Source organism: Motacilla alba, chromosome Z, assembly GCF_015832195.1.
Source record: "Motacilla alba alba isolate MOTALB_02 chromosome Z, Motacilla_alba_V1.0_pri, whole genome shotgun sequence".
Lineage (NCBI taxonomy): Eukaryota > Metazoa > Chordata > Aves > Passeriformes > Motacillidae > Motacilla > Motacilla alba.
Window position 1 is genome coordinate 70,574,353 of NC_052046.1, and position 26,510 is coordinate 70,600,862.

Consider the following 26,510-nt stretch of genomic DNA (forward strand, 5'->3'; position numbering starts at 1 on the left):
CTGTGTGTCTCTGGGGTGTGTTGGGGGTGTCTCTGGGCTTTGCTGCTGCTTTTTCCTTTACCCAGATCCCTCAGCCTGGGCAGAGGCCCCAGGTTCTGGGCAGGTCTGTAATGGGCAGCAGCACTGGACTTCTTTGGCTGAGCAGGAAGGTCCTGGGCTGGAACACTCCTAAAATCCTTTTAGCTGGCAAAAAACAGTGCTAGCCTCGGGTTTTGCAGCATCCTGTGGAGTCTTTCTGGGATATCATTTTTTTCCAGGGTGATTCTGAATGTGAGATCCCTCTTAGTTTCAGTTGGTACCAGATTTGGGTCATGTTTTGTGTTTGTACTTTTTGGGTTCTGTTTACTGGGTGGAACCTGGTGATTGTGAAGAACTGATGGCTGTCTTTGCTTTCCTTGCTTTCCTTTGGGTCATATTTTGTTAATCTTGTGTACATGGCCCTCTGCCTCATCTCTGGAGGTGGCTGCTGAATGTGCGTCTTTGCTCTCTGGCTTTTTCGTTTTCAAACAGAACCAGAAAGAGGAGGTGGAATTACCTGAATGGCAGAGGTCTCTGGATCTCCCAGGCTGTTACAGTTCTGGTGTCCCATCCATTGAGAACTGGTGTTTCTGAGTTTGCTGGTTGAATCTCTGGTCCTTCTGTAGCCTGCCCTGCTTGTTGAAATGTGAAATCTTTACTCTCATTGTGAATCTTATGCTTCTTTAAAAAAAAAAACAAAAACAAACAAAAAACAAACAAAAAACAAACAAACAAACAAAAAAAACCCCCAAAAACGTAATTTTGTCCTTAACTTTGTATCTTTACTTCCCTGCTGAGGATGTTACCTCCTGGATGGTCATTCACTTTCTGTCTGAACAGCAATAGCTTCTTCCTCTGGTTTTCGTGATACTTTTTGTATAGATACTGTTGCTTTAACTGTTAGCTTAAAATGGAGTCTCTGTGCCACAGGAAATAGCACAGATTTATGTATCGTCCATAAAACTGCAGGAAAACTCAGGCTGTTCTGGGTGTGCGCATTTCTGAGCTCTGAAATGTGCCTGTGTGAATTAAAGTTACGTAGGAGAATTCATTTTTTGATGACTCGCCTTGCAAAAATGTTCTAGGGGACATTTTTAAGTGTGCTTTTTCTTTTTTTAATAGTTTGGTTTCGTTTGGGATTTTTTTGTTTGTTTGTTTTACAGTTTTACTTGGCTTTTCTTTTCCTTCATCAACATTGCTGACCTTTATTATGTCTCTTTATTTTCTAGAAGAAACAAGCAAGTGCTAATGTCAGCCAGCCACCCAAAACAGAGACAAGCGGAGCAGCTGCTTCTGCTAAGGTAATGTGTGTACTTATGGAATTAGTTTTACAAGTGAAGAGAATGTGGTGTGACTCCATCCCCTGCACCGGGATGGAAAATTATTTGTTTGAGCACATTCAACACCACTGGGGGTGCTCTTCATGCCCTGCTAGAAACTGTAACCTGCGGAAAGGAAAGGGGAGCACAAGTGAATTCAGCAGAATGCCAGTGTTGACATCGAGAGGAAATAAATGGTAACATTCTCCCTTTTCACATGTTGCTAGTCTCCCAGTTATTTTAAAGAATCCTGGCCCTGCTGATGTCAGTGGGCACCTTCGTTATTTGACTTTTGGGGGTGCTGTGTTTCTTCTTTCACCCTGCGGTGTCCGTGGTTTTTGGGTTCTCTTTATGGGGTAGAACTTGGTGAGTTTGAAGGACTCCCAGCTTGTCTTTGCTTTCATTGCCCCCAGAGCAGTCCAGCTGATCATTCAAGAGGCATTTTAAAGCTGAATTGCAAAGCTGGTGATATTCTCTGAGGGGCAGCAGTGTGCTCAGGTCTTGCAGGGTATTGAAAGAGGGTGTTGAAAATGCTCTTCCTGATCCTGCACCTGGTAGCCATTGTTAGGTGCATAATTGCCGCAGGTGAGTAAAATGCAGATCACTTAGAAGACAAGCAGCAGTGTGTTTTATTGAAGTAAATAAATATTTTTTGATGGAATTTAGTGAAGTTTGACAGTAAAGTTTGTCTTCAGCTGGAGTCCAGGCAGAACTCAGACTGGGCCCGTTTTGATGGCAGCATTCAAGAGTGAGGCAGCTGGGTGCTGGCCAGCAGTGCAGACAATAGCAATGTCTTTGTTTAGGTCTGGAACCATGATCTGTACTTTGGTTACCTTGAAGTTCTGTGTTTGAGAAGCACCTTTTGACATATTTCTCAACCCAACTTCACTCGCATGCGTGAGCCAGGGGCTTTCCAGCTCCTCAGTTCACAGCCGAGATGTGGAGCTGGCTGAGAGAGGTCCACAGATCCACCACAGTGTTCCGTGTCTGGAGGGAGCCTATTGTTGGAAGGATCCCAACAGCAGGAAGTGTTTCTGCTTCTGAATGGGATTTTTTACTTTCTCAATCAGTGCTTTTGTAACATAATACACCTGAAGATATCTCCATGCTTCCTAAGTAATTTATTTTCCCTTTGTACTCAGTGAGGGAGGAGACAAAGATATAAATTCTGTTGTCCCTTTCTTTCAGTGTTTCTTTCTATTACTAAAGACAGCCCAGCATTTTTTAACTTTTTTTCTTTTCTTTCTATTCCTTCCACTTTGCCAAGGTTGACTCCTCCCACTCAACAAGGATGTCACCAGCTGCATAGTTCCAGGGATGCTTACATCTGATTTGCTGACTAACACATCTCTGAGTCTTTTTTTTTTTCAGTATATGTTTTTTCTATGATAAGTAGAAAGAAGTTTTAAGTGTGGAAGGCACAATTCATGCATGCTATTAAGCCTAGGAACTGGAAGGTAGTGTCATGAAAATAATGCAATGGAATTGCTAGGAATTGCTCTATATTAGGTTTGGCAACATAGATTGTGTATTTTAGCAGTACTCTCCATTTTCTGTGACATTCCAGCATTCTTAATGGTAGAGATTATGTACTATGAAAATACTCACCTCATACTATCTAATACTGACTTTTCATCAGTTGCTAATTCAAGTTCAGCCTCTTCAGTTCCCACTCAGCCATTTCCACCTTTTTTCACTTAGGCTAAATCTTCTGTTAATTGTAACTTTTACTCTCAAAGTCTCCTGTGATCCTCTAGTGTTATTTAAAACAGAGAAAAACTCAGAGATTTATTGTAGTTTGTGCCACCCATACCTTTTTTCAAGCCATTTGTCTGGCTGTTTTCTTTTCTGCCTTTATTTTTGTCTCTAAAAATATCTATTGAAAACAATAATTTTGCAGGGTGGTTTTGTTTTTTTGTTTTTGTTTTTTTTTTTTTTTTTTAAACAGGAATTTTACAGGAAGGGAAGTATTTCTTGAAAAGTCAAGGCAGCACTTTCTGCTTTCCTGCGAAACCAGATCAAATCTTTTAGTGCAGTCAGAAATACTCCAGGAGATTTTGGACAGTTTGTGACTGCTGTTTCTTCTATTATTTCTTTCCCCCTGATGTAGCTTTAATAATTCTGTTGGTCAGTAGTACTTACTTGTCGTTACTTATCCCAGATGCATTTCTAAATCCTTACCAGAGGCAAGGGAGGTGGGGGTAGTTAAGTTGCTCCAGCTCATGCTTTTTATTTTTGTAACCAATTCCTACCTTATGGTGAAATTAATTAAACTGAAGAGCCAGGAGGGGGTTTGCTGCCTGCACAACAGACCTGAGTAATTTTTCCTTCATCTAGAAAGTAACGATAACTGATGGCTTGTTTCTTCTGGGGTTTCTGGCTTTCAGATGCAGGAGCTTGTGTGTGGTGAAGGATTGTCATGACTGAACGTGTGGGCAGTCTGATCATCCAAGGGAGAGCACTCAGCTGCCTGGCTTTGTTTTCGTACACTGTCCTTCAGAAATGCAGTTCTCTGCGGCTTCATTTTACCCCTGTGCTCTCTGTTGTGTCACTCTGGAGCTCCTGGAATTGCAGCCAGTATTTAGTCACTGCCTCTGCTCCCTGTGTTCTTACAGGGGTGTTAATTGTCTGCCTAAGTGTCCCTGGGGTGCAAGAAGTGCTGCCCCTCTGCCTCCTCCTCTGCACTAAGGCTGCTCAGGAGGCTCAGTCATCAACCTGGACGTGCCCAGTTTTTGTGTGATTCAAACCCAAATGGATAATTTAGAGAGGCTTCGCTGAGCCAGGTGTTCTGGCTTCTTTGTTTTTGTGATAAACCTTTCTTTCCTCTTTGATGGGGCAGTGCTGTTCGACTGCTGGCTTGTACCAGGGGGAGTTTCTGTGAGCACCTGGCTTGGCAGGTAAACTGAGTGAAAAGGGAGGTTCAGGTGAGGCTGTCATCATCAGGAGTGTTCACTGGCTTGCCTAAGAGCAGCCTCTTCCAGGCACGCACTGACTGCCAAGGTGCACAAACCAGGTCATGGCTGCCAGGATTAGCAGGCAGCAGTGGGGAGGGAAAACTGAACTAACCTCCTCCCTCTCCTGCCAGTGCCGCTGTGTTTCCTTTCACAGCCTTTAATGAAGATTTTGCCAGTTCCACAGCCATCAGGAAAGCCAATTTCCACCTCAGTGTTCAATCGTGTCTATTAATAGAAAGCACTAATACTTGAACACAGCTGGATCCAGCCACCCTTCCTGGATCTTAGTGTTCTTATGTGGCATTTCTGTTGATAACAGATGGAGCTTTGCTGCTTTTTATGTAGCAGATTTTTTGCATTGCTCCTAATGAGTAATTATTTTCTTTTTCTGGCTGGCTGCTGTAGCTTAGTGAAGTGAGAATCTTTGTATTACTTTCATGGCCTATTGAAGCAGTGCTGGGAGAGCTCAACAACAGTGGTGGAAACGCAATAATAATTATTGTTATTTCCAATTTTCAGAGGAAGCTTCTTGACCTTAATGATTTAAGAAATTTAAGGTCATTACTTTTAGCTGGCACCCAAATTAACATTGTTTCAAAGGGGAATTCTTTCTGCTTTCTCATGCAACAAACAAGAAAACAAGGAAAAAGAAGTTGATAAATATCTTTGAGTGAAATCCCTACTATTTTTGCAGCAGGCAAATTTATCTAGTTTATCATCAAAAGTGACACCTACTGTCAGTGATTTTTTTTCTGCTACACACCTTATTAACTGCCACCAAATTTTTATTTTGTGGGCTTTGCAGAGGCACCTTATTGTGAAGGAAGAAATTTTTGAGCAGAAGGCATCTGAAGTCACAGGATTGTTTGGGAATGTCCACAGAAATGCATAAATTTATTCTTATGTTTCCAGTCATATTGTGAAGGTTGGAAAGGCTACCTCTAAAATTTGAGATTATTCATAAAAATAACAATTCAGGTTATCTGAGAACTTAGATTCCATGTTCTCTCCAGGGTGGGTGTGTGTCATGACACAGATTCACAATTTATAGGTGTTCTGCAGCAGGACTGGGGCAAATCGTGGGGCTCTTACTGGAAGTTGCCCTCAGAGCTGCTGGCAGCATGTGAAAATCAGGAGGGCTGTGCCTGTGTGGAGAACAGTGCTGGCTTTCTTGGTGGCAGAGGCACACTAAAAATAGACATAAACCTTAAAAACTGGAATCTGCTGGAGTACAAAAGGTGCCTCGTGTGTGGAAGAGCTGGCTTTGCATGAAGACTTAGGATTTGCAACTTGTAGAGTTGTGCAGTGGGCAAAATAGCACAACCCTTTCACCAAAATTTTTTCTATATTTCACTAAAAAATGGGATATTTTCTTCATCAGTCTGCAGATGTTTATCCCTTTCTAATTCCCTTCCAGGACTGACTTATTTCTTATTATTCGCTCAAGATAAAGGGCAATACAGAGGCTATTATGAAAAGGTGGCTGAAGGTTTTGTTAGTGCCACATGGCTTTTTCTTGGAAAAAAACTGAAACTCTCCCAAAATACCACATGTATTGAGAATTTGATTATATGGCAAAAAAGAAATTCAAGAGCAGATCACTATTAGTATTTCAAGAAGTACCGGTTAATTTCTACCCTAATACAGATCATTTGGGTTTGTTATGCTTAAAAATAGCCCTAGTCAATCAAGTTTAGGCCTTAAGTAGCCAAACCCATCTCAATTACTTTCAATTAGTAACATCCATGTTCTCAGAGAGTCTGGGTAATCAGTCCAAATTTAAGAGACTGTAAACTTGTAATAGGGCTGAGGGGAAATGAGCAGGTTCCTTCCCTCGGTACCAGTGCTGAGAAATCAAAGGGTGGGAGGTAAATACTGCACTTTGGATGCTGAATTTAGCTTCACCCTTGCTTTTGCTGCAGGGCTCTCGGTGACAGCTCAGTGGCAGCTGTCCCTCTGGGGCACCCTGCTCTGGCCAGCTCCAGGGGTGACCACAGAAGGAGCAGCAGGAGGGGTTTGCTCCCTGTGGCTCAGTGTGGGAGCCCAAACCTGCAGGTCTGGGTGCCCTCCCCGTGCTGCTGGGTGGGGATTGTGTGGCTCAGCACTCAGGCTTGCCAAGGGCTTGGCTTGGCCAGCAGCTCCCGGAAGCCACAGCCCCAGCGCCGGGGCGAGGAGCAGCCGTGTCCCTGCAGCAGACAGGAGCCACACGTCCCCCCAGTGAGTTAGCTGCTCCTGCTTTGCTTTCCTGCTTGAGGCTTGTCGTTTTCTTCCTTCTGCTCATGTTGTAGTTTTCTTTTCTTTTCTTTTTTTTTTTTTTTTTTTTTTTTTGGTCGTTTTCTGCCCTTTCTCCCCCTCTTCTGGGAATTCTGCGGGCTGCGATAACACAAGCTGCCAGCTCCAGGGCTTGCTGGCGTGCCTCCCCTGTCAGCAGGCTTGAGGCATTCCAGAGCAGCAAATAAGCTTTTGAATTTATTTGTTTGCATGTACTGGAAACAGCCTTTTCAGACACCACGTGACGCGGCAGTTTGGGGAAGAGAGGGACAAGGAAGAGCAAGCTTTAAAAGCGGTGTCTAAGTTGTTCTGTATTTACATTTCTGTTTTGGGGCGGGGTTGGTATTTTTTCCTTGCTCACAGCCCACGCTGTTCTGGCTTCCAAGACCTGTGTGATTTTTTTTGGCAAACTAATGCAGAGCCTATATGCCTGTACAGAGTATTGCATAGTCAGGGTGTGGTGATCTGCAAGAGCAACTTCTTGTTTGAACTGTGCTCAGCTATCAGTAGTTTATTGCACTTCAAAAATATATGCTTTAGATATGTTTTAGCATATCTAAAATATACTAAAACATCTGGAAAAAAATAATACTTTTCAGTGAATTTTATTGTTTCTGCAGTTGTGAATATAAGATAGGTAGGCATTGCTTAAGTAATGCCACTGTTTCATTATTGCTGGTAATATTGTCTCTGCTTGGAGAAAATTAAAGTAGTGCACGAAATAGCCCAGAATTTTTTAATTTTTTAAATTGCAGACATTTCTGCTGAGTTCTTGATCTCTTTTCTTTTTTTTTTTTTTTTTTTTTTGGTAACTAGTTTCCTCAACGGTGTATATTTTTAGATTTATATAATACAATTTATAATAGCCACTTCTGCATTTCTACATTAGACATTCTCTTTTCTAGACTAACATTTGTTACATTCAGTCTTTTATATAACACAGTGCTTTTTTGGTTTGGGGTTTTGGGTTTTTTTCGGTTTTGGGGTTTTTTTTGTTTCTTTTGAGTGGTTAGATACATGGGGTATGTAGAGCTTGCAGAAAATTCTGTTTCTGATCTTGGAGCTGCAGAAATGCACTCCATGACCAGTTTTTCCTCACAGCTCTGGTTGTAGAGCTTTGCACATTAGGGGGACACTCCCAGTTTGAATTTTGGGCAAGTCTGTGCTGCCCTGGTGGCCCTTGGAGGACTGGGAGTGAGGGTAGAGAAGAAACCTCTATCTCCAGAAAGCAAAGGAGCTGTTTTTTTCACTGAGTTGGTCTCCAGCCTCTCCACTGTCACCATTTCTGCCCTTTGTTACTCTGAGAGGAGGATGCTTATGCTCATGAACACTTTGGGGCTTTGTCCAGAGTCTCTTCTGCCAAAGGGAGAGCCTGGCATGGAGACAGGGAGGGAGTTGGCCTTCAGCACTCTTTGGGAGCTCCTTAAGGCTCAGAAACCCTGCTGGTTTTGTGGAAGAAGTCAAGTCTGTGCCTGCCTTTATGCCATGGTCAGCGTAAGTGCTGGAACCACCCAGAAAATGAACATTTTTGATCCCCGGGTGGGAAGACCCCTGTGAGACAGGATAAAACCTCAACAAAGTGGAGATTTCATATTTTTTTACTGAACCATAATGCAGTTATTCCTCCAGAGCAGGCTGAAGGCCCTTTTGAAGTGATTTTAAGTTGAAGCCAATGCTGAAGCAAAAAGTGCCCCAATCTGCCTCTTTTAAGTGGGAATAATAAAACAGTGTTGAAATTTTCTAAAATTATAAAAACAAAGCCTAATAATACACTAATCTAAGGGCAACCCCTGGTTATGCAGTGTTGCCCTTAGGTGATATTTTCTAGTCCTTCTAGCCCTTCTAGATGATAGTCAAGTTCTATGAAGATTTCCTGACTTGGTGTTTTTAATATACTCTCCTGTGTTCTCCGTTCATTTTGGTAGCCACGTGTGTGTCAGTCCATAGAGCCATTCATGAATAATTCTTTCTTTCCATTTTCTCTGCATTCTGGGAGTGAAAAACAAATTTCCTGTTCTGAGTGCTGCTCTCACATTGGGTATTGCCTGGCTTGATTGCTGCAGTGGAAATAATTGACTTCATAACCTCAGAGACCTTTAGCCTCAAGATGAAGTTGTGTTTTATGTAACTTCAGTGTCTTTTTCAACTCCCCCTTTAGAGAGCACTGGTTCCGTTTGTGGCTCCCTGCTTCTGTTTGTGATTCCCTGCTTCTGTTTGTGGCTCCCCTTTGCATCCCAGCCCTGCAGAGCAGAGTGTGGCGTGACACTGCAGACCAAGTGACACAAATCCTAGCTGAGCTCAGCAGCGCCGCGTGGCATGTGGCTGGCACCTAATCTCCTGTTTTCCTGGTATTTATTTGTCAGCAACTGTGGAATGTTCTAGTGTTTGAAACAGCATGCAGAGAATGGAAACAGTTGGCTGGAGAAGTTGCAGCTAAATGCTCACATGAGGCAAAGCTGAAAAGAGGATTTTTGAGCTGCCCACAAAAGCAGGGGAGCTCGTCTGCAGTGACCAGCTCAGGCATTACTGTAATCCTCTCCTGTGCAGAGTGGGAACTTGAGAAGAGGCTTGACAGGACTGGGGCACCGCTTCTAATATCTGAATATGACTGAGTGAAAGTGAAATTTCACTGCACGCCAGCCTGTAGTTTATTGTCACAGAAACAGGAAGTTTCCAGGAGGAGGTAAACAAAGTGCACGTTTCAAGGAGAAATAAGAGTGAGGAGTTTAAAGCTGATTGTTGATTAATTTAAAAGAAACAAAGATTGTTCAGCCTGAGATACTGAAGTGATCTGTTTGCAGACCTACGGAATGTGAAGGCAGTCTGTTACCCTGTTTGGAATATACTGACTTTGTTTCCAGATCACTTCCAATATCATGGAAGGACATTAAATAGAAATTGCCTTTGTATACAGTAAAGTCTTTAAAGCAGTAAGCCGAGCTGCCTGCTGGAGTCTAAGTAATTCCTCATGGCCACAAATTGAACTGTGAGTATGTAAAGTTCTTGCTGTATAAATATTGTGTGTGACCTGTGATCAGCTAGCAAACTCTAGCTTCCAGAAGAAGCAAACAGGCACAGTGCCTCTTGCCATCAGCTGTGGGATACTTATAAATGTTTTTGACAATCCTAACTTCTTGCATATAAGTGAGCATAAACTGAGGCATTGAAAGTTAAAGGAAGAGTGAAATAGTACAAAAATTACTTAAAGTGAATTGTCATTCACTGCCCTCAGTTGTGTTTTGTTCCAGCATAAAGCTGTTTCAGAGTCTTAAGAGTTGCTAAAATAAAGAAAAACAAACATGCCAGTATTAAGCCTTGAATTAGGTTAGCATATCTAAAATAAGAAATCTGAACATCTTAGAACAGACATCTCAGCTAAAGGTGGTTTGGCAGTTTCTAGGAGGTGTGAAGCCTTGTTTTACGCTGTGGTAAATATAATACTGGTCTTACTCACTGATTTGCTTGTTAACATTTCATTTAGTGTGACCAAATTCAAATGCAAGTAAGTTGCCTTTAAAAACCTGTTGGATTAAATTTGAGTAGTGTGGTTAACCAGCTTTAGCTGATGCATAAAATTCAGTAGTGAAGTATTGAAGAGTTTCGTCTCTGTGCTAGAATGGCAGAAATTTTATTCTAATATTCAAAGTGGAAGAAACCAGTGAATCTGTATAATGGAAGTTGTCTGGCTCAGTGTTCCATGAGCATCAATAAATTTAGCAGCACTTCAGACCATAAAAGAGTCTTTACAAGCTAATCAGCACCTCAGGCTCCTCGTTCAAACCAGTTCCTTTAAAAAACTGTCATGTTTTTGTTTCATGAGGAAATTGCTGTATTTCCTCTGTGTCTTTTACCATGTCTAAATGGTGGTTGATCTTGCTTCTGGGTATAGATCAATAATTGCTGCAAATGCTTGTTCTGCGTGGTGAGAAAATGGCAGAATAATGAAATTTTAGGGTTATTCTTTCTCATGATAGCAGCTTCAGAAATTTGAACTATAATGGTAGTAATAGATTGCAGATATTTTTCAGTTACATTCACACCAGCTGAATTTATGAATGCTAAAAGTACAAGGAAGCATCTCTACAGACAACTACACCAGTGTCTGAGTAATACACAGGTGCTAACTAGAAACCTGCATCCTGCTTTTCCATTTCATTGAGTTCTTAGTATTAAACCTCCACAAAATTTACTGAGAGCTTGAGATCTTGAGAAGAATATTGTTTTCTTGGGTGTTGTGGGTATTTTTCATCTTTCTCTTAAAAAGCTGTTGTTTTTCTTAGAAATGTAATAGCAGAGCTGCATGTAAGAGTAGCAGTTGCAAAATAGTAGAATATTTCCAAAATTACTCAAAGTTGTAATTTTTTAACTCAGCTATTACAGATACTGTAGCAATAAAAGATCTATAAAGAGGTAATGCTTGATCTTTTTTCCCATTTTAAGTCACTGCATGTCTGACATGATGTGCAGCTTTAAATATACATGTTTATAGGTTTATGTATTTATTTGTACATGTGCACACACCCCCCCCTTGGTGCTATCCCTGTCCCACTTTCTGCCTCCCATGCGTGTGTCCAGGGATGGGAGGGCTACACAGCCCTTGCCACACACCATCAAAGCAAGTGAGAGGTTTAACCTCTCAACAGCTCAAGTGGTATTTCACACTTCAGCGAAATAACCCATTATTTTTCACAATGGTTCTCTGAAGAGCTTTTGCTGCCCACATCTTACAAGCGCCATTAATTAAAGCTCAGTATTAGGGCCATTCATGGAGAGAAGCAGCCACTCATAGTCAGGTAGATTAGGCCTCCTCTTGCATTACACACCCTGTGAGTTAGTAGTTGTGAAATCATAGGTGTTGTGAGCTCTGAGCCTGAGAAGCAGTCCCAGGTCAGTCATACCAAAAGGGTGTTATCCCACAAGAGAGCTTGGGTAGCTCTTCAGTCTGAGACTGAGTTCAGCTAGATCACTCTGAAAATGTTTTAACAAGCTCCCCAAAAAGCTGCAAGAGCTGGAGGTGCCTGATTTATCCACATAGCCTTTGCCTCAGAGTGGCTCTTCTCTTCAGAAGGAAGATCTTTGAGCACAGACCTGAAAGATTTTTTTATTAAAGGCTAAGTCACTTCTTTGTTTCCCATTTTCTTGGGGCTCTGACCAGAGTACAAAGCATCAGGTCCTGACTCGCCTTTCCCTGCCACTAATTCCCTCATGTATACTCTTTCTTAATTTTCCCCCCTAAACTTGTCCTCATATCTTTCAATATTCATCTCTGTGCAGTGTGAGGGCAAAAATTGTGCTAGCACTTGACCTAGAGAAGCTTGAGCCAAAGAGGCTGGAAGTTATATTTTACATTTATATTTGTGTTGTCACAGCAACAGATTACTTTTCCCCAGATTCCTCTTCCCTTGCTTGTTTTTGGTAGGAGAATCTCAGTCTGTGACATTATGGCCTTTGCATGTTTTTGTCCGTATTGCTGCCTCTCTAGAAGGGTTTGGTGTTGTTTTGGATTTTTGTGTTGCTGCCTTCAGCCTACCACCAGTGTCAGAGATCAGGAGCACTGTTTTATTCAGCTGTCTGACAGCAAGATTTTGACCCAGTGTTACAGACCAATTTCCCCATTTTATTCGAGAAAATGTCACCTCAAGTAAAGTGAAAGGTTGCACTGACAGTGTGTCCTCCTCTGGAGGTTTGTTGCTTTATTCTTGTTGATTCTTATTTATCTTCCTGTTGCCGTCTCAGCATTTCTGTATGGGTTGCTTGCTAAATGTTTGCAGCATCTCTTCTGGTTTTGAAGAGCTCCACCTGGTGCATTGTGCTCTCTTCTGAGGTTGGGCAATGACCTTCCTCAGCCTGATGAATCTCCCTCACAAATTTCCAGATTGTATCATTTTAGTTTATGTTAGCTCTCACTGCACTTGGGGTAGTTTCAATGATTTTTATGTCTGCGAAACTGAGAGCACTCATGGATTTATTTGCCTTTTGTTTTACTTTTTCAGAGGGCATCTGCATCCAGTTCTCTGAGCTATTCAAATTTTTAATTTTGATGTCACCATTATTTTCTTCTTCTCCTGTTACACATTCTGTTTTTCATGCAGATCTCTGTAATACTCACAGACAGACCAAATAACCAGTTTTTGATTGTTTTGTTTTGCTAACCCACTGCTTGGCTTCTCTGACAGTTCTCTTTCAACCAGCATGAATATTGCCCTGCTAACTTGACAAATGAGTTTCCAAGGGTATTCCTTCTCTTAATTCCATCAGATTAGATCCCAGATCTCTTCATTAGCCCTTCCTGGGAAGCCATCCTCTAACTCAAGAGTACCTGAGGTCCTTTGGTCAGCTCCTGTGCAAAGACTGATATTACCTCACACTGCAGGTCACCCAGCAGCTCTGCTGGCAGGGTGGGGTAATTAACAGGGATCACTCTTTGCCTAATCAGTGCTGTCCTGTAACCTCTTCCCTGATTGTTGAGTCTCTGCTGTGGTGGTCTCAGGGTTCTCAGGCAGGGAGCAGCCCCTGGTGGGCCATGCTGTGGATTTGCCTCACAGCTGACACAAGAGCCGTGTGTTAGCCATCCCCCAGGCTGGCATCCCTCCTGCACCTCACTCACAGGGCACCAGGGCTGGCACAGCACCCTCCAGAACCCATGCCTGGTTTCAGGCAGGACCCACGGGGGGGTGCAGCTGCAGGAAGAGAGGAGCCAGCACTGAATGTGCTGGTTCTCCCCTGCAGCTCTGCCCTCCAGGGATCCCTGACAGCTCAGAGGACACCCCAGTCTCCCTCTGCAGCATCCCCTGAGGTTCTCTGCCCTAGCCTCCTGGTCTGGTTAAACCCTCACTGTTTGACACCCCAGCCTTGCTGCGAGGGGGTGCTGCAGCTGTCCGTGCCGGGGTGCGAGCAGGGTGTGCCACAGCCGCACGGCAAAACTCTCCTCCTGCGTCAGGAGGGTTTTGTTGCCAGGTTGCCAGGCAGCGCTTTACTATTTACCTCCACGCCTGACACACGTCCCGGGGTTGCTTCACGCCTTCTGCAGTCCCTCTGTGGAGCTGTGGCAGGAGCATCTGGGCACAGCTGGTGGCAGAGCAGGGTCCTGGGGACGGGAGCACCAGAGCGATGTGCGGTAAGAGGTTGATCCCAGAGGCAGGCTGGTGGTGACAGGGTGATACAGTGGTGACCACACCAGACAGAGGGCTTGGAGCTCAGCAGGCTCTTGGAGTTGTCAGTCTGGCTGCAGACCCCGCTGGCTGAAGGGCTGGCAGAACAAGGACCCTGCTTCTTCCCTGGAGTGGCTCTTTTTGGGGAGAGAGTGGAAAATTGTGGGCCTTTATTGTGGGACTTGAGCGGGAAGTGGGGGAAGTGAAACAAGGCACTCTGTGGTGGTCCGTGTGCTCTTCCCACCTTTTCTGTGCTCTTCCCACCTGTCCTGCTTTTCTCTGGCTCCTCAGGGCTTTGTTCCCCTGATTGTCCCCAGGGAGGATGACCTGTGTCCTCCACAGCCCCTGGTCAGCAGCCGTGCATTGAGCTGTTTTCTGTTTTCAGAGTGCTCCTCTTCCTCCGTGAGTACCTCCATCCTTCACCTCTTTGCTTCTGCTGGTCACTGCCCTCCAGCTGGACAGGGCAGGAAGAAGCAGCTGGGGTTTTGGGAGGTTTTCACTTATCCCTGCAGGTTGTGGTGGTGCTGCTGTGCTGCGTCGTGGGAAAAAAGAATTTTTCAGTGCATTTTAAGACAGTGGCTTGGTAGGAGTTTTCTGAGGCCTGGAAGAGAGAAGGGCTCAGATAAAATGTTTTCATTATTAAACAGACAGGGACTATGGTGACTCATATGAAGGTGTAGAACAGATACCTACTTGTTAGTCATGCAGAAGGAATTCAGATTAATTTCTTGCTGAGGAAAGGAAAGGAGAGGAAAACTGTTAAAGAGCAAATTAAGAAAAAATACCTGATGGTGGTAGTGGAAATAGGTTAAAAGGTTATTAAAAACTTCATTTTTCTGCCCTGATGTAGGAGGCTCTTTACATTCCTGTGTGTGTCTCCACCCATGCAAAAGCTCCCATCTATCAAGCAGTCAATCTGTAGGTATATGGAAGGACCAATTATTTGTTTACTTTTCTGCAGTGTGACGACTGCAGATTCTCTATAATACATATTTGGAACAATCAAACCTCTCACTGAGGTGTGAGAGACACCAACTAAGCTGGTGGGGAGACCATGCTGTTGTCATCATAGTGTTCATTTTAAATTCTGTACAGCTTTTCTCTTATTGCTGAGAAATCCTTGTGCTGCAAAAAGTTAGGAAAATTAAATTTTTTTCCATGAGGAAGTAAGAAGCCAGTCTGGGGTCTAGAGTAGTAATATGGCTTCTGTTCATTCAAACTGTATGTGTGTGTCATGCTTCAAGTAGCATGGTAAACAGAAAAAAAATGAATAGAGAAGAGGAAAAAAAAAATTAGAAATTGATAAATCATGCTGTAAATTTAAAAGTGGCCTAAGAATGTTTAACTGTGACAGAGATGGCAAATCACAGAATCACAGAATACAGCTCTGCGTGTATGCAGAAATACAAAATACACCTTTAAGCAGAGGAGCAAGAAGCGGGAATAGAGGAGTAGTGCTACTTCTTTATAAAGTATTGATGAGACAGCTGGAATGTTCTGGCCTTTGAAGTTTGATACAGCCACAACAGCAACACACCATGGTGTTTTTGGATTGACATCCCTGAAGCCAGGAGAATAGACCATGTCCTTTGAGGAGTTCCAAAAAGGTCAGATGATACACAGGAACACTGAGGGGGTCAGGTGTTGCTCACATATTAACTACTCCTTTTTGTCTTGACATATCTGTGTTTGACACTTTAGTATTAAATATTTTCTGTAACAAACCAGTAAATCCAAAGGCACAATTTTTGCTTAAAAAATTTAAAAAGCATGAGTGGATCCTGCAAAGTAAGTATATGTGCTTCAGAGTGAGAGCAGGATTTGAGTTTGTCTTGGTACTTGATGGAAAATTTGCTGTCAGTGCATGTCAGAGGAGAAAAATAATGTCTAAAGAAGGTCTGTGGACATCATCAAACTGTCAAAATTCTATTGTAGAAATACAGGCCAGGTAAAAGATCAAAAGATCTCAATATAACAACTCTGATTTTCAGAAATAATTTATTCTTAATTTTTATCTGGATTACAAGTGAATTCAGATTCTTTATGCTTGCTTAGCTCAAGTATTTATTACAAAACTAAAATTGTTGGTTTTGTTGTTGGTTTTTTTTTTTCCTAGAAGCAGTCTCCTTCTACGGATGCATCAAAACCACAAATTATGAAGCCATCTGAAACTAGGGTAAGAACTTCAGAAAGAAATCATGTTTGCATGGCACATGTATGAAGGCATGGAATTTCATTTTTAACACTTTGATACTGAGCAACTTTACCCATATTTCTTATTGTAGCTTAGTTTCCTCTGCCAAAAAAAAAAATCTAAGAAAAGCGTTATTCAAAGCAACCAGAGCTTTTTACAGCAGCAATAAAAAGAAAATTAATTGCAATGTTAAATTTTAGCTCTGTCGGTTTTGTGACATGTGTACAGCTCCCCCCAGTGTAACTGCAGGGTTATTTACCTGGTGGTGATTTTTCACATACTCAACAAAGCCAGGATGAGCCTCAGCTTTCTCTGTATGTACAGTTGCATCTCCTCGTTAATCTCCTGTGTTTCTCTGTCTGACAGCTCCCCTGCCTTTGCCCTTCACGCTTGTTCTGTCTTGTTTTATGACTGGGGCTTCCTCAGTGTCAGGGCTGTGTCATCAGCCCTGTCCTTTGCTTGTTAGGAGAGAGTCATCATCCTCGCGTTGCCTAACAGGAGTTACCTGTGTTGTTCAAACACATGATTAATGCTTCTCCCCCCACCTCTTCCATTTTCCGCAGCCACAACAGCAAAACCAACAAACGCTGGATGCCAGAGCAGGCCAGCAGGGACTTGTGGGGTGGTAAAGGCCCGAGCTGCCTGCACCTTGTGTAAATGACAGAAAAGGGGTGCGTGGAGGGGAGAGGGTGGGAGGGGTCCCTGCAGGTGCTCTGGTGCAGGCAGAGCCAGCTCTGCAGATAAATGGCACTGCTGGAGGCCCTGCCAGGCACCTTTTGGGCACCTACAGCATATTGGCGCAGTCAGAGCTCAGATCTGGTTACCTTCACAGTGATAATTTTTTTTTCCATTTATCGAATGGGAAGTTTCTTTGTGATAACCTTTTCCTCTTGTCTCTGTTTCGTTCTGGCCTGCATCCCCATCTCTGCATTTGAACTTGGCCATTACATTCCACTCAGCCTTTTAAAACCCTTTTCCTCCATGCACACGTACATCTAAGAGCTGAATGGCAGTTAAACAAATTTTCCATTTGTGCAGCATCATCATTACTCACAAATGAAGGCATCTGCCAGCATCTGGTTTCTCCTCCCTGTTGTGTTTGTGGGCAAACTCATTTGTGTCATGTTCATTAGTGCTGTGGTTCTCCATATGGTCTAACCCAGACAACTATGGTCTCTCCCTACTTGAAATTGAAAACAACTCTCAGAAGAATGTGGTAAATGAGCCAAAAATAGAGTAGCAGAGGCATGCTTCAGCACTGTAAGACTGGTAAACACAAATCCCTTTGAAACAGTGGCCTGCATTTGCATGTGTAACATAATTAATGTTTTCTCTTAATGTCTGTTGCATTATTAATGTCTTTCTCCTGCTGGATTAAACAAGTCATTTGCATTTTTGACAGCAGACTTCTTTGAAAAGAAGTAAGGTTGCTGAGTCACTTCAATTTCTAGTCCTAAATTTCTTGCAAATTAAGAAAAATTTCCCAATTGCCTGCTCTAACCACATCTCATTTGTCCTTCCTGAAGTCTCTCTAGTGTGCCACTGCTCTTAAACATGCTCTGGACCCCTCCTTAACCTTCAGTTCTCCGTGTGTGTATTCTTGGCCTCCAATGAACCCTTAGAGTTGTGCCCTCTGGAGAAAGCCCTGAGTTCACTGTGGCAGAGGAAGGAATGTGGAATTTCTTGTTCTGTGGGCAAAGCCTGGGGTTCAGTGGACAGTTTGGAGGACCAGGGTGTAGAGCCAGCACTCTGTGGATTTGGCAGAGCTGGAGCAAACACGGTGCTGCCACTGTCACAAACACATCCCTTTCAGCTGCCTTCCTTTTGCACATGTTTGTGCAACTGCACTGTGAACCAGGGAAAAAGTGTTATTTTTCATTTCCAGACCATTTCAGTCAGTTTGAAATGCATCCTGTTGGATCCTGGCACAGTGCAGGTGGAAGTAGGCAGCTGAAGGGGAAGTGGAACATCTTTTTCTCTGCAGAAATTCAGTGCACACCATCAGCTGATGCCATGGCTTCAGTCTGTGGCTGCTCACAGCTGACTCTGTTTAAAGGATGGCTGAACAATTCCTCTGAATGGGTAGTCTCATACGAAAATTGTTGGTTTGATTACCTGGTTGTTGTTTTTTTTTTGTTTGACTTTTTTAAAAATTAGATTTGAACCTTAAAATTGCTAAAAGTGTATCTAAATAGATGTGTCTCTGTGTGTGAGCAGGTGTTTATAATAATGTGTTTTATTGTGGCCTCAGCTTTTGTGTGCAAGTCTTGAATCAAATCCTTGCCCATATGGATCCATTTATTCTTCAGCACCACCAAACATAAATTTACAGTATGGGCAATTCTGCGTATTTTAAACATTATAAAAAAGGATAGTGAATGATGCATACCTCACGCAGAATGTCCATAAAGTATTCAGTAAAGTAATATTTACAGTATAAAAAAGAAGACTTACACTTGTTCATAACTGGTTTGGCAAGCTGAGAATTTGTATTCAGTGTTCTGTACAGGTGTTGTTGGGTGTGGGCAGAAGTGCAAGTACATGTATTTTATGTTCCTGCAAAAATAAGGTGTGTTTAGTTTTCTTCTGAAAGGCAAATAAGAAAAACCCGAATTTGTACTCTGACAGCAGGGTACTTAGAATCCTGAGCAAGCAGTAGTCCCAGAGCAAGAAGAGTCAAACTCTGTATTTTTTTGTACTTCATCTCTGCGCTTCTGTTACATTTTTTGCATCTTGCTGGTGAAGGACACCTCATGTCTGATTGACTCTTTGCTATAGATGTTACAGAAACACACCCAACCTTAATTTGTCCTATAAACTGGGAAAATTTTGGATTATCCTTTCATTACAGGATTATTTCGTGTACAGGTACAAACATGGATGTGTGTCTTTGAGTTAGCAGTAGTCATGTAGTAAGGACACACAAGTGGGAGCATATAAAGCATGACTGAATCTGAGAGTTGGCTGTGCTTTAATCAGGTTTTTGGTGTCAAGACAAAATACAAAGCAGGGAATTTGGGGAGAAGGTGGGAATCTGTGACCTTAAGTGAAATATTTATTTTTAATATATTTTTCTCACTTTGAGAATTTTTGCTTCTCCCTCTCCATCAGTATTTCCCCATCTGTGTGTGGAGGTGTGTCCCTCAAAGCTTCAAGACCTTTGCCAGGATTCTGCCCAGGCATCTGCATTTAATGTGTGCTCAGGATTTCCCAGCCAAGTGTCTGCAGTTCAGTGTGGGGGTGTGAATACTTGCGTAACAAAATGTAAACAAACTTGGCAAATTTCTCTGTGTGGTCAGCCAGAAAACGGAAGCTGGGTGATTTTAAGTGGTAATAAATGTTTGGCAGATGAAAGACTCATTCTGTGTTGCTCATAGTGCAGCTGAAGCAGCAAGAAAAAATAGGAAGAAAAAATATGCTGAGGAGGCTGGGTTTCTCTCTTCTTAACAGACATAACAATTCTACATTTTTTTCATTTTTAGTTCTTCCTGTTGTAATTTATTGCTTACTGCACTTTAACTGGGTGAATCACAGGAACTGGTTTTGTGGCATGGCTGCAGAAGGTTTTCAGGTGTAAACCCTGGAAGTGCAGTCATGTAATATTATCCTAGCCAGGTTGTCCAGCTCTGTTGTAAAATAAGAGCATTAGGAGGTTACAGAGGAAAGAAAAAATACAAAATTTCTGCTGTGTAGTATAAGGATATTAACTGAGCATATCCCACCCTATGTATGTGCTGTTGAATCTATGTAATTAATGCCTATCCCATCATTTTTGTAATTACTTACTTTGCAATTATAATTATTTTATTGATAAATTAGTGAAAAAATAATTCATTTAATCCATATAATACAAATAATATTTGAGGCTATTTCAGAAACTGCTATTGGCAATTTGGGTTTGGTGTCAAACTGGTTACTATATTTTAACGTCTTTCCCTGTCAATCCCCCACGTGAGGAATGAGTGTGTTTGTGTGTGGATGTTTGCACACATTTGAGTGCTCTTAAATCACTGGCAGCCTGTGTAAGGATGTTGTGAACTGCAAGATTAGCATGTAGTAATTAGACAGCATGTGTGCTGACAAGTGTGAACCTGTCTGATCGTCTCCTTTACATAATCTGATCCTCTGCAAATAACCATGCATATTAATCTCTGCATAAATGTTGTTTATATTTCAGTCCGCACCAACAACCAAAGCAGGAACTGAAAAAAACACCCAGTCAGACAAGGTAAATACCTACCTTTCACCTTTGCAGAGCTGCTGCACTTTGGTCTTTTACTAACTTTGAAAAAAGAGGCTGAACTCTTGGCTATTTCTGTGTCACATGAAACTGGTGAGTGTCCAGTGACATATTTGTGTATAAACTTCAGAACACTCCAAGAAGTGTCCTCTTAACCATCTTTAGTTCTGTCTTGTGCTTGTTTGGACTAGCATGCATCATGTTCTGTAGCAGTGAGTGGTGGAAATGGTAAATTATCTCAATATTTTATTTTATGACAGCCAACAGACTCTCAAAATAAACAGCTGTCTGAAGAGAAGCAAAAGGAACCCAGTGATGTAAGTTGTATAATTTCTACCTCTCTCTCTATCTCTCTATCTCTCTTTGAATTTTTTAATGAGGGTTTTTTCTGGTATTTTACTTCTGTCTTACATTTAAAAAAAATAGTTTGAAAGAAACAAAAAGCCAGCCCTCCGTATCTAGTGATAATAGTTTATCTCTACACAGGGAAAAAACCAAACCCCACCTACTGTGACAGCAGCTTCTAAACCAAATGACACAGGAAAAGTAACTACAACTCAGGCTGGCCAGCCTCCACCAGCAACCTCCACAGAGACAGCAAAGGTATCGTAGAAACACAACCAGTTCTTATTATTTCAACTAATTTTTATTGTTTTATTGAGAGAGTGTTAGGAATCCACGTCAATATGGATTGTTTAGCTGAGTATTGTCAAGTGAGACTTTTGGGCCCCCAGAAATAACTGTAGTTAAGCTTTTGGCCAAGGAAATAACAGTAAGAACCTCACAGTTTTAGGCCTTTTTCTGTGTGTTTGAGTCTCTTCTGTTTTGTTTTTCTCTCAGTTTGTTTGTTTTTTTTTTAAAGTTTGTAGCCTCACATCTGTCACTGGTTCTTTGTCAGGCCCTTGCCCCCTCACTGCAGTGCTCTCTCCAAATGTAGCAGGTCAGCCCTGGGTGCAAGGCTCCAAAAAAAACTAAAGTGAGGAAGGCTGGGGAAAAAAGCTGGGGAGGGATCATTTCCATGGGGTAAATAGAGAAAAAATGTGAAGGAAAAGCATGTGGTGGCATGCTTCAGGATGTGGATGTTTTGGTCTGCTGGGGTGCACGTGTCTGGTGACAAGGCCGGGGTAACATGAAGGGCTCCTGCAGCTCTGCTACAACACACATATTTTTGGCAGTAAATGGCACTGTCAGTAGTGCAGAAGTCTGCATTTTGCGTGGTGGTGTTGCCTCTCCACCTCCCTGCCTGCAGCAGTTTTCACCCCACCTGCTTGAGCACCTTTTGCTGCCGTAGTTTAATGGTGCATTGAGAGCTGCCAGAAGTAAATGACAGCTTTGCAAAAAGACTTGGAAAGGGCCTGAAAGTCTTTCCTGCCCTGCAGATTTCTTTCACTGGCAGAATAAAAGAAGGAGGTAGAGTGTTTAAAATAGAAAGCTTTCTTTCCCACAGCAGAATCTCACTGGAAACAGAGCTTTTATGGTGGTAGCTCACTCTGCCCAAGCATCTGGGTGCTATGCGTTTGCACCAGCCAGTTGCTGAGTCCGAAACACTGCGCACAGCCTCAGCACTGGATGTTTTACTTTGTTTTGTCTCTCTTTTAACATTGTGATAAACTATCTGTTCATTTTCTTCTCCAGCAAAAGTCCAAGGAGATGTCAACAGTGACTGGTGCAGCTGCTGGAACAGGCACAGCTGGTGCAAGTGTGGTTGCTGCTGCTGACAAATCAAGTACTGAGGTTAGTAAACATAGCCCCAGACAAAGGGTTCCCTTGTAATAATGCCTCAGAGGGTGCTTCTCTCTCTGAAATACTTTGGTTTCAGGAAAAAAAAATGAATGCGTAACTGCTGAAGTACTGATACATCCTCAGTGTATGTGTGATGGTGGAGGGCCATCTGCAGGAAGAGGTGAAAAACAACTGGTGTGTCATTTGTGTTTTGTTAAATAGGACTTCTTTGGAAGCTAGCTTAAAATTATACAAGCTTAAAACCAGTTACTCCCTATCGTCAGTTGTATTTGAATATATATGTGTATCCACTGAGACACAAATACAAAATACCTTGTTAATGACACTGGAGAATTGAGTTTAGAACCATTCTCACTGAAAAATTTGGCAAGTACATATCCTGCGGAAAGAAAGCTTTTAGGTTGGTTTCTAGGAGTATTCTACAGATTCACCAGATGCTTCAGGGTTTTTTTTTTTCCCCATGTGTACACCTTGGTAACTTCCATAATGGTTTGCTTATTTTTTTAGGCTGGTATGGATGAGTCAGCACTTGATAGCCTAATAGATACCCTTGGTGGACCTGAGGAGGATGTGCCTACTACTCCTGTTTACACTGGCCCGGAAATTACGGTATTCTACACTTCACATTCTTATTTTTTTAGAAGATTCATCCCTAAATTACATCTGTAGTTGCTCATTACTGTGTTGATCCAGGACTTGTACCTGTGATCTGTGAAGAGTTAAAACAGAGTGCGCACAGTTACAGATTAATGTTGATTTTTTTAATATAGAAACGACACAGTTTTGGGAATTTGTTGAAGAATGCATAACTTTGAGTTTGAATGGGAGAATCATGTAAAAAGTATTAGATTACGAGCTTAGTGGCTCAGTAAAACATGACAAAAATTTTGCAATACATAAATATTTAAAAAGCAATCTAGGTTCAGCAATACATCCTGTGGTCTGAGACAGTAAAATGGCTTTCATTAGGAATCTGGGAATGTTCTGCTGAATGATGAGCACTGTTGAAGCAGGTGAGGAGGCATGTGCATGACAATAGGTACTGAAAGACACTATAGAGTGTCCTAGTCAATATTTGCATTTTCTTTTTGGTGGTACCACTGTAGGTGGCTCTGTCAGAAATTTATTTCAGTAAAGAGCAGTACACAAACATTAATATGTGCATTATTTTCACAGGAAGATATATATTCCAGATACTTGGAAGAAATGGGCAAACGGGAAGGTAGTCTCCCTCCAGAGTATGTTAAACTGTTGAAGGTGAGAGAATTAAAAATTAATACATTCTTCACGTGTGTTTTCTGTAATATTGGATATTTCTGCTTCCCATTTACTACAAAATTAATTCTCACTTTAGAGCAAAGGATATGGCAAAGACGTGGTCCCAACGAAACCAAATGAGCAAGATGAAGTAAGACTTTTTTTTTTTAATATACTGGAAGGTGAAAGTAACCCAGGTGAAAATAAACCAGTTATCATTGAATTCCTAGGAAAATATAAATGTTGCCTGTTCTCCAAAAGTCCCAGGCAATGGGAGGTGGATGAGGGCTGCTAAATAACCTAGCTATTGATAAAAATAAATAGAGCTTGGCACAGATGTTTTTAATGAAGCAGTAGGAATTTTCACAATGCTAAAGCTGAAATGAGTCAAATAAATCCTTACAGAAATATAGGCCACACAAATTACAAAGGGGAGAAATACTGTGCAAGCAAGAGTCTCTCTGTAATGCCTTCAGCAAAGACTACTTGTATTTCTACAGTTGGCTAGAGATTTCTGTCAGCCAGGATAATTTTGCTGGTTGGGAAGTTTGACATTCTAAAAATAAAAGCTTATCTGAGACATGAATCAACCAGTGGGGGCAAGCACCTTTGTTTTTTGTTGTGTCAGGAACTTGTGCCAGTGAGGTCACTGTGTGAGTAACTGTGGGACACACTCAGGCTATGAACTGAGCTCGACTCGTGATGATATTTGAAGTTTCTCATGATCATAACTTGGTTTGCAATTCCTTGCTCAGAAGCCAATGACGGATGATGAGCTTGCCGAGGCCCTGTCATCTGACTTCACCTGTAGTGCTGCTTCTGCTCAGGAGAAGGAGACAAGTCTGACAGAGGTATTGACACTTTCCTTGCCACTGCATGCCTTTATTGTGTGGAAAAAATTGACGCTGTTATCATAATATTTCATTTTAAACTAGATACAGTTTCCTGCTTCTTTTCTATATTTTCAAATTTGCCTGTAATTTTATGTCACTCGCAGAAACCTAATAAAGAAGGAGAAATTGTGCAAGCACAAGCAGCAAGTTCAGTTAAGACCTCAGTTCCTCCTAAGGAGAAGAAAACAAAATCAAAAGAGGTACACATAATCCTTCTTTCACTGGTTATCTTATAATTAAAATTTACAGGCATATGCTGCTGTTATGTGTGTTTGTTCTCATAAAGATGCTCATCCTTCTCATTTTCAATTGTAAATCCTCTTTATTATAGAAAATACAGGAATAACAAGAAAGGCCATTGCCCAGATTCCACTGTGCCTTAAAGATCTTACTTTAGTGTATCAGATGATTTTCCTTCTGGATTTTGAGGAATAACTGTGGTTCTTCTCACTAGAGGAAGTAGAGTAGAAATACTTGTATGAACATTTTCTTAGCTCTGTGATCTGTGTTTAAACCTTGGATATGATGTAACTTTCTCATGTTTTATGAACTTTCTGTTTTTTCCCTCTGAATGAAGCAAGTGTAACTTTGCCAAGTCAAAGCATTTGAGAATTTTGTTAGATGACATTGCAACACTGTGGTTTTGGGTTTTGTTTTTTTTTTTTACTTCCTTTCCTTTTTTTTTTTTTTTTTTTACATTCTCTCCTTAAGAAAAGCCTCGTGTCTGACTAAAGCTGTGCTAATTCTGTCATGTAATTTGGTGTTAATTGGGTAAAGCCAAACCAAAATGACCAATCTGGTGCTGGCTGTTTTCTTCATATACAATATAAATACACTTAAGGTAAAAACCCACGCCAGTTTAAAGAAATTACAAAGTGGTTTGCACATTTTCTTAAAATACAGGAAATTAAAGATGATGCAATGGATGCTCTTCTTGATACTCTTGGAGGACCTGAACCTGAACCTAAAGAAGATCCTACCCCTATTGTAGAGGTGTCAGAGGTAACACCTCACTCCTTTTTACCCTGGCTGTGGAATCCCGAGTTCTCTTTGTTAGACACTGGACAAATATGTAAAATAACAAAAAAGTGACTTTGATATCAAAGGCCTAAGGAATGTGTGAGTCTTCAGTGATTAAGAAAATGAAAAACATTCAGAATCCCAAGTGGATGCAGGTAGAGTAGAACACAGTAAGGTGGTCTGGAAAATTATGAGTATGTAATTTGTTTGCTTATACAAGCAAACATACATATATACATACATACATTCATGGGTAGATACAGCTCTGTTTTAGTTTTTTTTTTTGCCCCAGCACTCGATACAATTTATAGGAAGCTTTCATTTTGCACATATTTGCTGTTTGATTTTTGACTTCCAGTGTGTGTGCTCCTTTTTCCATCAAACTCCATTATCCTTCTAATTTGAGTCTTGCCTTCACTGTCTTTTGAGAGCTTTGTTTTTCCCCAACAGTTAGAATTTAAACAGTTACCCTGTGTTTGCATGTTAAGCTTTAACTTGTTTAGTTTTGCAAACTCTGTCTATAACAATAGTTAGAGCAGTTTTTTCCCTGTCTTCACTTATAGCTCAGACCAAGCAAACAACAGGGAAATAGTAAAAAAATCTTCTGCTACTGAGATAAATTTTGACTTTAAAAGAGCTTCTTGTATTGCAGATTTAGTCAGTCTGGGCTTTCAGATAACTTAGCAGATGCATTTCTTCATTAAGGAGGCCCAGAGAATTAAAAGCTTTGTTTTGGTGCCAGTGATGGAAAAAGACACAGAATTATGGGCTCTGTAATCAGAGCCAGGGCAGACTTTGCCTGCCCTGCTGAAGTACAAGAAAACCTGACAGTTTTGTACACATCAAAATTCTATAAGTGCCTGCCACAAAGATCCCTGAATACTGTCTAGAGTTTTTTAGGATTTAAAATAATTTAGCCATATTCACATATGGTGTTGAATCTTAAACCATTATGATATTACCGCAGACATTTGACAGGAATAAATTGAGGGATTTTAGTCTCTTGCTACACAGAATAATTTCGTCTGATGCCAGTCCTTTCGTGCACAGTAGGCAGAAGAATCCTGATAGTGAAGTTGCGTACTTGGAGCTTTTATTTTGATTTCCTTTAATTGGTTTTGTTTCTTTAATGTTTTTTTTTTCGTTTCAAGGCAAAAGCCAAAGAAAAAAAGGAACAAAAGGCTGGAGAGCGTGATGATACAATACCTCCAGAGTACAGGTTAACACCAGAGTTGGTAAGTTTTTTATATTTCCATTGCTTTGTAGGCAGGGCACTGTGCCTGACACTTTCTTTCATTACAGAGCAGGAAAGAACATGGGGAAAACTAAACTAGTATTTAATCACTGGCTTTCTCCTTGGTGATTCCTGTACTTCTTGTTTCCTCCTCTTCCTTTGTGGGCATCACTTTTTTTTCCAGGCACTCTGGGCAAAGATCTCATCTCATCCATG

The 26,510-nt window shown here is 41.5% G+C and overlaps 1 protein-coding gene across 8 annotated transcripts in view; it reads left to right on the top strand.

Annotated features, from left to right (window-relative positions):
• CAST (calpastatin) overlaps positions 1–26,510 on the top strand; it is a 50,373-nt gene that overhangs the window by 11,828 nt on the left and 12,035 nt on the right. For 2 of the 8 annotated variants that reach the window (XM_038124251.1, XM_038124249.1), the window contains exons 3-15: positions 1,248–1,319; positions 15,830–15,889; positions 20,085–20,135; positions 20,408–20,464; positions 20,634–20,750; positions 21,783–21,881; positions 22,398–22,499; positions 23,067–23,147; positions 23,245–23,298; positions 23,903–23,998; positions 24,145–24,240; positions 24,944–25,042; positions 26,212–26,295. In XM_038124251.1, the coding sequence (XP_037980179.1) occupies positions 1,248–1,319; positions 15,830–15,889; positions 20,085–20,135; positions 20,408–20,464; positions 20,634–20,750; positions 21,783–21,881; positions 22,398–22,499; positions 23,067–23,147; positions 23,245–23,298; positions 23,903–23,998; positions 24,145–24,240; positions 24,944–25,042; positions 26,212–26,295 (1,068 nt within the window). Of the gene's footprint in view, positions 1–1,247; positions 1,320–6,443; positions 6,509–7,447; positions 9,549–12,904; positions 13,680–15,829; positions 15,890–20,084; positions 20,136–20,407; positions 20,465–20,633; positions 20,751–21,782; positions 21,882–22,397; positions 22,500–23,066; positions 23,148–23,244; positions 23,299–23,902; positions 23,999–24,144; positions 24,241–24,943; positions 25,043–26,211; positions 26,296–26,510 lie in introns of those variants that run through there. The other 6 variants (XM_038124250.1, XM_038124252.1, XM_038124253.1 and 3 more) reach the window with 6 other exon arrangements.